Source organism: Lycorma delicatula, chromosome 1 (genome assembly GCF_047948215.1).
Source record: "Lycorma delicatula isolate Av1 chromosome 1, ASM4794821v1, whole genome shotgun sequence".
In the NCBI taxonomy this organism is placed as follows: domain Eukaryota; kingdom Metazoa; phylum Arthropoda; class Insecta; order Hemiptera; family Fulgoridae; genus Lycorma; species Lycorma delicatula.
This window is the reverse complement of record NC_134455.1, coordinates 88,497,865-88,512,062: the sequence shown is the minus strand read 5'-3', so window position 1 is coordinate 88,512,062 and position 14,198 is coordinate 88,497,865. Positions and strand designations below refer to the sequence as shown.

The following is a 14,198-nucleotide window of genomic DNA, read 5'->3' as shown; positions in this document are numbered from 1 at the left end:
AAAATTTAAAAGTACCGCACATTAAATTTTGACAATAGTTTTATTCTGAAACACATCAACATATAATAAAAAATTGAAGCTAAGAAAGGTAAACAGTACTCAACATAGATATCACAGTATTCTTAACAGAAAATATAATAACAATAATTATCTTATAGCAACAATTCCTAGATTTTTCACAGAATGTGAAGATGCACCGTTACATTTGAAAATCAGCCTTGATAGAGAAACATCTTATAAAAATGGTGGTAAATTATTTTTCAAGAGATTTACATACATGTTTCTGCAAATGGAAATTGTAAAAATATTTATAAAATATTTGTCATACTTTTTTCTGTTTGACTAATTAACATTGTTGCAATCTCGTACTAAATCACTGCATTGAACATGTTAAATCACACATTCTTCTGTCTTCTATAACATGAACTGCATTTTCTAGATGTTCCATAAGAACGTGAAAATCATAGATATGATTTAGACATAGGTAATCACATAAATACCAATAGCAAAGGTTTTGGGGTTTTGAAATTCTCTTCTTAAAAAATCTTTCTTTATATTCACCATTTACATCTAGTGTACACCAATTAAAAATTATCTCCATATATTCGTTAGAAAACTGGAAAAACTCTTTCAGATTTTGAATGCGCAATATTCTATTAATTTTGTATCAAATAGAAGTATTCCTTACAATGTACATAACGTAACTGTTGATCAATTGTTAATATTGACTGCAGAGAAACTCTCCACAAAAAATGCAGTTCAATGTTGCTAAAAAAGATAGCTATTATGGCCTACAAAGTGGTAAGAAAATTTTTATTTTCCAGCTTCAGTTGTTAAAAACTAAAAGGAATGTTAAAAGGATTTTTTTTAATTCGCAATATTAATTAAATAAATTTTATAAGAAAATGGCTGTAGGGACTCTTTCATTAAATAAACAAAAAAATTGTTATAATGAAAAATTATTCCTAATAAAATAGCATTATTACCAGTAAATGAAATTAAGCAAAATAAATGTTCAACCTAATTTATTGACCAAATTTCAGAAAATATATTAAAAGTTTGTTATAAAAATATGTGCATTTCAGCAGATAAAAGGTAAAGATTTTTAATCAATAAATTGAAAAATAAGCCTTACAATAAAATTCATTTGGATTATCATAATTAATTTGTGCTAGAAAAAAAAAACGGACTATGACCCGCCACGAAAATGTTAAATGGTTTATGTTTCATTACACATGATTTTGTTAAATGTTTTTGCCAATTTCAACTAAATAATGTTCATGAATTAAACCTAATAACAACAAAAACTTTTACAATTAAAAGCTTCAAAATCCTGAACATTTTTAGCTGTTTCTTGAATTGTGATTTTTTAACATAGCTCTAACCCCTTGTTCCTTTTTTATCCCCAAAACACAAACCTACAATAATTACAAGGTGTCCATAAATAATATTAATACCTAATATAAATCAGCTGTTCATATAACCATTTGTTTACTAATAGCTTTACAGTGTTGCCACTTTATCTGCCAAAAAACTAGTTTCATTACTTCATTTACAAACCTTATATATTGCATGCACTTATAAAACATATTTGCTTTATTAATTGTAATTAATGGCTGAATCAATTTAAATAATTATTTAAAAAATGTAAAAACTATTTTTTTTTTTTAACACTAAATATTTTATAGTAATGATAGTCATAATTCAAGTGTAAATTTGCCATGTAGTCTTTGAAAGTAACATATTATTTTGAGTTTTCTTAAACTACTAAATATGGTTTAATAGTGTTAATTAAGTTTTATAATTAATAGTTACAGTAATATCATACCTCAGATGAAGTAGAAAAAGCAGCATGTACCAAAAGTAAAAAACGAACCAGACAATGTACAAACCAGAACAAGTTTATGAAATCTTTATAAAAATAATTATTTGAGTTATTAAATACAGATAAGAAAAATATAAATAATATTGTCAAAAATGTAGCTATTAAAGAAACAAACAGTTGCATTTGATACAATGATTGCAAATGGAATGAAGCACTACATAATTTACGATATGCTGACTCCAAAGATTTTAACTTATTGCAGAAATTAGGGTGAGCAGCGTAGAAATTATTAGTACACATTACACCATCATTCTTGCCCAGCGTATCTTTTAAATTATCATAAATTAAAATCTTATTTTTCTCAGAAATATCATGTACATCAAAATAAGGTACATTTTTATTAAATCTTCTAAACCTTTGATGTTTCAGTGAAAATTTTCTCATTTTTTCAAATATAAATGAATCAGTATTATCAACTAATAACTCCAACTCTGTTATTATTTGTGAGAAACGGAACTTTAAACAGTAACAAAGCGTAACAAATTGTATTTCTGAACAGCAACATGAAAAATTTCCAAAATAAAACATGAAATACCACATTAATAATATATAATTCTCATAATTATCTATAACACTTTCAGCTATAATAAAAATATTTGACAAAAAAATTATGAAAATAAACACAAATGCAAACATATAAAATCTCATTGTAACTTTTCTGAGTTTAATTAACGAATCAACAAATTTTATATTTTTATAAATAAGAGGTAAATATTTATTAAGTAATATTAAACTGGTTAATTTTGAACAAATATTAGTCATTATTATTGATAATGGAAATGACATCCTGATAATTATTTTGTAATTAAAATAATGTAAATATTTCTTCTCCTCTATGTAACTTTCATTTCTGAAGTAATTATTATTAATTTTAACTGTCAGAAATGGTGTTGTGAATAAATGACTTATAGATAACGCAGTTAATGTAATCGTGTATATAATGCTTAGTGGTTTTTTTTTGATCGGCATTATTCCACAAAAATGTGAAAAATAAATTATTGGTTTTGAGAAAATGTAATTTTCCATTTTAAATTTACAGTATGTCAAATAACAAAATTCTCATTCCAAAGTTATAAACAATAATTAAAAGTGTTTAAAATGATTTAATTTTAAGTGTTAATTTATAATATTAACTTAAATTTTAATTTTAAATATTTAGTCTAATTTTTCAAAATAGTAAATTGCTATACAAAGTCATATATTTTCATAGCTATAATATATTTCAAATCAAAGAAATATTGAGTCCGTTTCTTTTCAGTGACTGTTTAAGACAGGTTTAAAAAAACATTTGTAAGTATGACATTTAACAGATATTGGAAACATGAAAATAATAACATGGCAATCATTGGACATTATTCTTCAAACGTTAATAAGTTTACTTTACAATTGATGAGGAGAATAAAGGTGCAGTATAAATATTTTTAACAATCATATTATAATAGCATTTTTTAATAAATCAAATATTTACTTTATTGATTATCAATATTAATAAATGAACCACAAGAAAAAAGAATGGGATAAATTAATTCATAAGAATTAACCCAACTTTCAAAACAATATTAATAATACTATAACTAACATAACAATAAATTATGACAACCATAATAAAATATAAAGAGAAATTTTTAATGTAATATAAATTCTCTTCTTATCAGAGGGAATTTTTTGTTTGTTGCTTATAAATTGTAAGAAACAGAGCATAAAACATTTTTAAACAACAAACCGTTTAATGCCACATTTCAAAAATCAAGATTATAAAAAGTAGAAACAAAATGGGGTTAAATGGATTGAATATACACCACCTAACTGTTAGACAATATAAAACAAGATAAATAAATTTTCAAGAGTAAATGTAAAGCTAAACAAAGAAATATCAAACAATTAGTTCCAAAGGAAACTAGATTGACAACCGTAGTTACCAGAACAAAATAATTTTGATCGATTGAAAGAGAAATACAATAGCAGAGTGCAAAAGGGTAAATTAAATAAGCAAAAATATTTACAATGTGTAGTTACTATCTTAAAGACAAGACTTTGAGATAAGTGCAAGATTGTAAAAGGAACAATAGAGATAAAGGAGTTTGAATAAATTGAGAAGACATATAAATTAAATACTAATTCTTCAAAAAATGAACAAGTGGCAACAGACCTGAAGAAATTAAAAAAATTAAATAGCATAGTTTAAAAAATATAAGACACTGAAAGTGGAACCAATTTAAATTCAGAAAATGATAGAATAAGTAAAAAAACAAAAACATGGGAAAGTTTTGTGGTGGGATAGAAGAGATTATAATAATACAGCTTCAAGGAACAGCAATACATATAGTTAAAAACAATATTACTCATACTTTAAAATTCATTAAAAAAAAATCTATAACCATGAAATATTTTAAACTAACCCCTACAAAGCATAAAATAGTATTAATTAAAACTGCAAATAAGCATCAGATGTACATCTAAATATTGTATGTACCCAAAGATTGAACATTCAGATTAAAGAAAAACTGGTGTTTCCTGTTTAAAGAAGATTAAATTATTTGTTTTTTATAATAGATGTTAAGACAGATTTAAGTCATCTTAATACATTTTAACATTTTGTACACTGTATAATTTGAAAATTCTCTCTCTCTAGTATTCAATCCTATGATTGGTGGTTGGCAGCAATTCTCCAAAGTCCTCTATCCTGAGCCTTCCTTTTCAGCTCGACATATGTTTCACAATTCACATCCCTCATAATTTGTTTGATATACTCCAGCCTTCCTCTCCCCCAATGATTCAATCATTCCCTCAACAATAATTTGGAGCAGCCTGTTGTGTCGTGGTATGTGGCCAATCAGCACATTTCGTTCTTCATTCATCTGGCTAAGTACTGCATTATTTGTAACTCTGTCAATCCACCTGATCCTAAGCATTCGACTGTTGCATCACATTTCAAAGGCCTCCAGCTTCCTTCTATCTGCAGTTCTGATCATCCAACTTTTGCTACCATACAGAACTACATTACATATGTACATTTTTAGAAGCCATTTCCTTATATCCATATTTATATTGCTAGTAAAAAACAAGTCTTTCTTCCTGTTAAAGGCAATTCTTGCTTGTGCAATTCTCATTTTTATTTCCTTGGAACTTCTCCCATCTGGCGTAATTGTACTGCCTAGGAATTTAAATTCATTAGTCTGTTTGAGAGTCTCACCATTCATTTTAATCTGTGCACTTCTATATATCTGACCACATATCATTGTTTTGATTTTTGTTCTGTTTATTCTAAGGTTGTAATCGTTAGTAAATATCATGTCCATTTTTTCAATAGTGTTGATGTGTTGATCACATCCTTTTCATTATCTGTGATCACAGCAATGTCATCTACAAATCGTAGTATATCAATTTTCTCTCCCTGGATGCTAATGCCCACTCTGACTTCTACCCTCACTTGATCTAATACCTCCTGTACATAAGAGTTAAACGAAATAGGTGACAATTGACAACCCTGTTGCACCCCTTTCTGTGCTTTTACTCTATCTTGATCTCCTCCCATTCTGATGATTGCTTCCTCATTTCTGTACAAGATCCAGATGATCCTTCAATCCATCCATCTGATCCTTCTCTTTTTGAGTATCATGAGCAATTTGTCCCAGTTCACATTATCGAAGCCCTTTTCAAGATCAATTAAGGTGATACACACATGTTTGTCCTTTTTTTAGGCTTTTTTTGTATTAATAATCTTAGTGCTAATATTGCTTCTTGCGTACCTCTTCCTCTTTTGAAGTCAAGCTGATCTTCACTCAGGACCTTATCTAATTTCTTGTCTATTCTTTGCAATGGTACAGATGTTAAGATTTTGGATGCATGAGAAATTAGACTTGTACAGAAATCTTCACATTTCGTCGCACTTGCTTTCTTTGGAATTGGGACCATCACACATCTCTCAAAATCTTCTGGCATTTTTCCTGTTTCATATACCTCACAAATCAGATTATAAAGGGCTGTTCTTAGTTTTTCTCCAGTGGCCTTGATTAGCTCTGCAGAGAAGTCATCAATTCCTGGGGCTTTTTCCACTCTTAAATTTTTAATAGCAGAGTCAAATTCTTCCCCCAAAATGGTTTCATCTTTTTCCTCTTCATCTACCTCAGCTTCCTCCTCTATTGATTCTGCTTTCATCTCTTCTTCCATATATAGTTCGCCTATATATTCTTTCCATCTCTACAGTACATCTTCCCGATCAAACAAAATCTCTCTTTCCTTGCTCTTAATAGCAATAACTTTCCTTCCTTTCTCCAAAGAGAGTTTTAATTATATTGTAGGCTTCTTCAAACTTCCGATCCTTCAGCAGGCAGTCTACCTCCTCGCAGTTATTCCACAAGTATGATTCTCTTCTTTGCACTTCCTTCTTTCCACTTCATTTTGTTTCTTATCATTTTGTATTCTTTAACTTCATTGTCTGTTTGTTGGTTCTTGTACTTCTTCCTCTCACCAATCAATTCCATGAATTCTTGGTTGACCCACTCTTTTCTTATATTGCTTTCTTCTCCGTCCAATATCTCATCAGCAGCTTCCCTCACTTTACTTTTAAGGACATTCCACATATTGTTAGCATCCTGCCTTTGCACCCTTTCTGATATTTCATCCATTTTTTCTCTATACCTTTCCCTAAACTCCTCTACTTGTCTCAGTTTCCTTATATTCCATTTTATGGCTGTACTCCTTTGTAATATCTTTAAGCCAATATTGGACTTGATCATCACCAAGTTATGATCGCTAACAACATCTGCTCCTGGGTAACTTCAGCTACCATGTACTTGCTGTTTAAAGCATTCATTGACTAGAATGAAATCAATTTTATAGCGACCTATATCTATTGGCATTTTCCACATGTATCTCCTTCTATGGTGGTGGTTGAACTATGTGTTTGTTATTATCATTTTATTTTCTGTGCAGCATTCAACAAGTCATTCCCTCCTATCATTTCTTCTCCCCAATCCAAAACTTCCAAATGTTGTACCATCTGATTCACTCTCCCCCAACACAGCAATCCAATTTCCCATTATTATTAAATTTTTCTCGCCTTTCACTCTTTTAATCAGATTCTGTATATCATCATAGACCTCTTCAACTTTTTCCTCGCATTGGTTTGAGGTTGGCATGTACATTTGGACCACTATTGTGTCTACTGGTTTGTGTGTTTAATTCAACTAATATCAGTCTCTCGCTGTGTTGGATGTATTCTTTCACTCTGTCCCAATGACTTATTGAGCACCACCCCTACTCCCGCACAGCCATCTTTACTCATGCTATGTATAACTCTATAGTCTCCACTCCAGAAATATCCTGAATCTGGCTGCCTCATCTCTGCCAGTCCTAGTGCGTCTATTCCCATTCTGTTCATCTGAATTTTTATATTTTCTAGTTTGCTGATTTGTAAGTGTTTTCACATTCCACGTCGCTATTTTCATCCCATTTTTTCTGCTCTTTGAGTGACGTGCTTCTCTCATTGTCCCTCCTGAGATCCAAGCAAGGGATTATTTTATATCCTGAAAATTTAACTGAAGACTCCATCATATTTGCTGTTACTTGGGATTCCGGACGAGGCCTACAGCGAAGGCAAAAGCTGAGTTAGTAAATCACTGATGCAAATGTCTATCAATGGCATCCCAACAAGGCCAGGCTTTATTACTATGAGATGTAAAAAGTCAGAGGGCGATAGACGACTCCCGTTAAAGCCCAAGAGGGCTAGGAACAGGGAGGGTGGTTTGGTGACCGGAATGTCACTAGGCAGGTGTCTTCCCCTACAGGGATGGGATGTTACTTGGGATATCCGTAGATCTTTAATCTGCTGGTTTCCTGTTGCATTGTAAATTCTATGCCATGGTTATTTAGTTAATTTGCCTTTAGGAAGCATTTCTACCTCCTAGGACAAGAGTCCTAACCTTCCCTTAACCACTCATCTATCCTCCTAAGAAGCCAATGGCCCTTGGTAGGGGTTAGACTCCTTATTCTAGGTGTCACTCAGTCCCTGTATTCGTTAGCCGTTTTAAGTACAAAATGTTGCCTCCTCTCTACCACGGGGAGGTAAATGTCAGGATTTTCCCTTCCTTGACTCTAGGACAATTAGACATTTCCTAGACTCTCGGGTACGTATAGAGAGGAATTTTTTCATAATTTGAAAATTATGGAAAATTATAACTGACATTTTGCTTAATCATCTAAAATAGGATATAGGTATGCAAAAACATATTTTTTATGATAAATATTAAATAATTATGTTCTTTTAAAACTAGTTCTACCACATTTGACAATCTCTGAGTACATAATATATCACACAATCAGCACTATATTGTTTGTGTAGAGATTGTCAGTTAATTGTAATAATTAAGTTAGCCAAATAACAAATAAGACGGAATTGAATATTTCATTCAGAAGCAATTGATAAAAATCATAAGAAATCAACAATTTATCAATACTATAATAAAATAAAATGAAAAAAAATGTTTCCATCAATTTATTTCTGAATTAATGTAAATCTACAAAAAAATTTACAAAGCATTAATATGAGAATCATGAAGTAAATCAGCTTTGCTGTAACACAGAATTTGCCTATTATGTAGATAAGAAAGACATTATGAAAGAAGTAAAACAAATTTATATTAAAGGATAAAATGCAGAATAAATTTCATGATTTTTTTCTTGGTCATGAATCCAATTTTTTTCTTGGGCTCAATGAAGTGTCGATATCAGCGCCCTGATACGATATTTAACTAGTACGTAAATAAATATTAAAAATTGAAGACTAAAAATCCAAATAGTGAAATAAATCCATATGAAATATTACATCAATAATCTAAATTAGAATACTAAAATTACTATCTGCTATACGCCAAATGGTATAAATCGCTGAAAGTTACTCCTGAATATTCAGATATTTAGATATAACGAAAGGCCCTGAGAAATTTTAAGATTACATAAAATTGTTTCATAGTTCCCCAACGTATTTCGCCCCTAGCTTATGCCGACGCAATGCTGCATAACAAATAAAAACCACAAGGATGTGGTGGACAGTTGGTTGGCAGTCACAACGAGCACAAACGGGTGCATCTGCTTATCATCAGATATCCTACCCATAAGGGCCATGATGACTTGACATCGTCCCCACCTTCCTCCGGCTTATCACCGGCAGTTTCCTTATAGTTCCCAGCATTACCCGCTGGCAAATAAGAATGAGGGTTGCGCTCGTTCCGGGACTTAACCCAACATCTCACGACACGAGCTGACGAGCAGGGTTGATTCAAACTCCTAAGAAAGGAGCAAAATCTTTACTTGGTGAAGGAGCTCTGCAAGGCAGCAGTAATGCTGGTGATAAAATAGCTGATTATTATCTACGTCAGGCGGAAGCTATGTCGCCAGTGCTTACTGTGCCATCTGGCGTGCGAGAGTGAGCCTAGTGTGCCCTATTCACAAACGGCAAATAATAACCTGCTCTCAATGGTTATTTCTGCTTAAGGAACTCCACGGTAATGCAGTGTTATTAACTGGGCGAAGTTTATTGTTGATGGTAGCATTCCATTCACTTTGCTACTCATCATGAACTGCCCTCTTCAGAAAACAGATAAGATCGTTCAAGACAATGCAATTGCTGAAAGGAGGCTGGAAACAAGCCTCTTTTGCCGCACCATCAGCGCGCTCATTATCTGAAATTTAAATATGGCTGGGGATCCAGCTGAAGCTCGCAGTTGTATTATGTTGAGTCATTTGAGAAATAACACTCTGAATCTCGTATACAATAGGGTGTCTGGAGTACTTCTTACTAATCTTCTGTAAGGGACTCATGGAATCTGAGCAGACAAGTACGTGTCGAAATGTTGGGCTAATTATTTTTAAGGCCTGCTTAATTAAATGCGGCCATGCTGGAAAGGCCAAATATGTATGTTCTGTTGCCAACCACAAAGCCACAATCAGCAGAATTAACGTTTTTAGAGCCGTCCGTATAAACTATAGCATAAGGATTCATACATTTTATAATATTATAAAATTTTCCTCGTAAAAGAAACGGATTTGTATTCTTATGATACTGACAAAGACCAAAGCAGCAGTAAAGGAAAGAAGGTTATCAAGGGGGATAATAACATTGAGCAAAAGTAAGAACTGGAATTGTATATTTAGATCTAAGAAAAGGCGCTAGCTCTTATGCCTAGTGGAGCAATAGATCTTGGCTGTTCCTGGTATCGATTCAGATGTTGGTTAGAGAACACCGCATCAAAATTTGGATGATTAAGTTGCGATGTAACATGAACTATGTAAATCATTTGCTTTCGTTTATTCCAAGGAATGGCTCACCACTTTCCACCAGTAGACTTACCACAGGGCTCGAACAAAATGTACATGCAGCAAGACTGATAAATGAATGATGGACTGCACCTAGCATTCTAAGAGTGGTGGACCGAGCGTACGAATCACTCAGCCGGAGTCAAACGGAGACGAACCAGAGCTCGGTAGAAACGCAACATGCATACTCAATCGCATCCCATCGAATATTAGATAAAACTCTCAGCATATCGAGCATTTTTAAACATTTTACCTTCAGCTCCTTTAAATGTGTTACCCACGTTAGTCACTGGTCAAGCCATTATCCGAAAAATCTAATCCGTCTCCAACGTTCAACTGGTTCACCATGTAAAAACAGTTGAGGGTCAACATCTTCCTTCAAACGTGAAAAGCAGATGCATGTCATTTTCTCCGGAGAAAACGTAAATCCAGTCGCATTACACCACGATTCTAAACAGGTTATTGTACTTTGTAGCAACCTCTCACTAGTAGCTTAAGTTCTAGATGCTACGTAAATTGAAAAATCATCAACAAATAAAGAATACATAACGAGTTTTCGCACGCAGTTTGTTATATTATTTATGGCTACAGCAAATAAAGTAACACTTAGGACATTGCCCCCTGTGGTATTCCGTTTTGTGTGAAACTTTCGGATATCTTCGTTCCAACTCGAACTCAAAAGGACCGACTACCGAAGAAATCCCTGAGAAATGCAAGGATATTTACTTTTATTTCTTGTATGCAGTGTATTTAGGATCCTTTCCTTCAAACGTTTTGAATGATTCCAGAGCAACTTCATGATCGATAGCCAATCTACCTTGACGGAAACCGCATTGTTCGGGGGTAATTAGGGTGTTTCTCTCAAGTACCACACTAGACGACGTTTTATCATTCGTTCCATCAACTTGCACAAGGCACTGGTCAAGGATTAGGACGGTAACTTGAAGGGACAAAATTTATCTATACCAGTTTTAAGTACGGGAATTACGAATGGTTCTGACCAAGAATCTGGAAACCGGGTCAGAGAATATTTTATTGTAAATGGACAAAAGATGTCGTAGTGCAGTATCCAGGAAGTGAAATAACATACTGAACCTGATATTATTATTTCCAGGTGAAATGTCACGGGAATTATTCAAAGCATACCTTAGTTCATAAAAAAAGGAATGTTTAATTCATTTTGCGAATCTCCGATAATAAAAGGACAGTGGGATGATGTTAGTGAAACTCACCTAAAAGAGTAAGCGAACATGTTCGCCACATCAATTAGCACGGTAACGAGGATGCCTTTGCTTTCTAGTCCAATCGGCGGCGGTGACTGGCCCGATTCACACATGGCCCGTACCTTTCTCCAAACAACCGATGATGGAGTTGTCCAAAAAATGGTATTGACATAGTTTAGCCATGATTTCCGCTTAGCACACCGAAATATTCGATGGCATACAACCCTCGCATTGCGGTAGTCGCAGATCTTTTCTCTCGTAGGCCTACGATTGAAATTACGTAAAGCCCTGCGACAATCCTTTAATGCACCCTTGCATTCTTCGTTCCACCACGGAACAGCTGGCCGCCTTGGTTCCGGATGTTAGAGGGTTATATTCACTTGCACTATCGAGCATCACGTGTGCAAACTTGGAAAGTTGATGGATCGCGTCACCACTTTCGTTTATTGGCTGAATGAAGCTTTGTACCCGATCTAGTTTGCTTTCCCAACCACCCATCTGCGTAGCTGATTCTGAGGCAAATCATTACTACCGAACGATATAATAACCAATTCGTGATCGCTTCCAAAAATGTTTTTGGAAACACGCCAGGTAAGATATGGAAGTAGGGATGCTGAACTGAATGATAGATCGATGCATGAATATCTACCTGATGAAGATGATACAAACGTGTACTATCCATCGTTCAATAAGCAGAGATTTAAGTTCTGCCTGGTCGATCAATTATACTGCCTCGGGAAGAACAAGATGGTGAACCCCATAAATAGTGATGGGCGTTGAAATCGCCAGTTATTAGGCATGGTAAAGGAATCTGGAAAAACATACTGGACAGATCATGCTCACTGATATCCGAATTTGGTGGAAGTTATAAGTTGCAGATATTAATTTTAGACGATGCCGGTATCTTTACTGAGATTGCAGGGATGTTTGTAATCAGTAGTATCCGCATGACCAATACTATTTCCTTTAGAAAAATAGCCACACCTTCTTGTCCAATTCTCTCATTTTGATGGTTGCATCTTTCGCAAAGTATCTGCAAAAGAACACTTCATTCTAAGGATGAGGTGTCTCCTGTAGACATAGTACTAAAGGATTTTCCTCCTCTTTTTTTTTCTTTTTTTACCTCCAGGACGAGAATGAATACCACAAACATTCCAATGAATAACATATGTAGCTATATATACTCTTTTCTTGTTATATATAAAACTACATGCAGATTATTTGTCAAATACTATCAGGTTTTTCTTTTTGGTATTAATAGTTTTTAGAAAGTGCTGTGTTTCTTCAGATACTTCATTGAACTATCAATATTCAGACACACCATATTTTTGAAGAGATCTCGAGATGGTGATGGAGTCTTGGAAGCCTGGAAGGCCAGAAGTACCATACCAGGCAACAATTTTTTTGCAGATCCCTTCATTGGAATCTTAGTAGTTTGCTGCGTTGTTGATGCAGCAAGAATTTAATTGGGTGGTATAGCAATCCCTGTGATCTTCAGTGAACCACTCTCAGCCTTCCATCAAAAATATCTTTCTTCTTGCCTGCACTTCTGATATTGTATCAGAAGTGAGGGCTTTTACCTGGTCTGACAAAGCTTGAACCGACTTGGTCAATTCCTTGCACAATGCATGCTCGTTCTCCTTTTGTAAATTGTTGGAAAGAGCATGGACAAAAGTAACACTGCGCTGAACAGGATTGCTCATGTTGAGAGATTTTCTATATTCCTGATGAGATACAGGAAAGGACAATTTCTGCTTAAAAAAGATCCTTAATATTGCCTGTTCTTCCTTATAATTGGGGCATTCTCGAAACCTTGCCAAATATAAACCCTTAAAATTTACACAATTTTCAGCCTCAGTACATCTGCTATCATGTCCTGTGCAGCTGCAATGCCCAAAAACTTGTTTCTTAGTGCAACCAATTTTGGTGTGATCAAAACCCTGACACTGGAAGCAGTATCTGGGGTTTGGTATGTATGGTCACACATGGACAGATAAATAGCTTATTTTTATTCGCTCAGGGACTGTCAGAGTAGAAAAGATTATAATAAGTAAGGATGTTATTACATCAACACATTCTCCTTCTTCATTATCCTCTGAACAGAACTGCAGGGACAGTTCCTCTGAACTTTCTTTGCAGACTGTCCTCTGAACTGTTCATCATCAGTCACCTCAATCAACAGGGCACCACTCCTATGTTTTTTAATTGATTTTGCCGATCCACACACTGCAACAACGCACTTATTAATTAAGAAAGGTGAAACCTTTGCAAATGATTTACCTTCTTCCTTGTATTTGATTGCAATAAACATTATTGATATTTTTGCATTCATTGTTTTATTTCTCATTTCATCTCCAGACACATCTTTGGCTGAAAACATCAGTCAAAGTCTTTTTAAGCTCTAGGGTTTGTTGTTTTTTTTCAAGTGGACCATGGAAATGGAATTTCCATATAGTGTTATGCAAAAACTTCAAGCTTATGTGGTGATAAAAAAAAAAATAATAATTATGTACTTAAAAATATTACCCAGCTCACAGAATCCTTACCTCTCAACCATCACTACCACTACTATCTACAGCCACCACATCACTACCATCTACAGCCACTACTCACTACCATCTACTCTTTTCATCCATAACTATATCACTCTCATCGCACTGCTCATATTTTACAACTTTGAAGAAGTAGTCTTGCAGTATGCCTCCTGTATGCAAATGCCAATGGCATGTTTTAATAAATTTTTGGATTACCATCTAAATTATTACATGCTGAAA

The 14,198-nt window shown here is 33.8% G+C and overlaps 1 protein-coding gene across 1 annotated transcript; it reads right to left on the bottom strand.

The window, feature by feature from the left end:
- Positions 1-5,551: 5,551 nt before the first annotated feature.
- Positions 5,552-6,055, bottom strand: LOC142317557 (uncharacterized). Its single transcript, XM_075354116.1, has one exon. The coding sequence runs from the start codon at positions 6,053-6,055 to the stop codon at positions 5,552-5,554; it is 504 nt and encodes a 167-aa protein (XP_075210231.1).
- Positions 6,056-14,198: the final 8,143 nt, after the last annotated feature.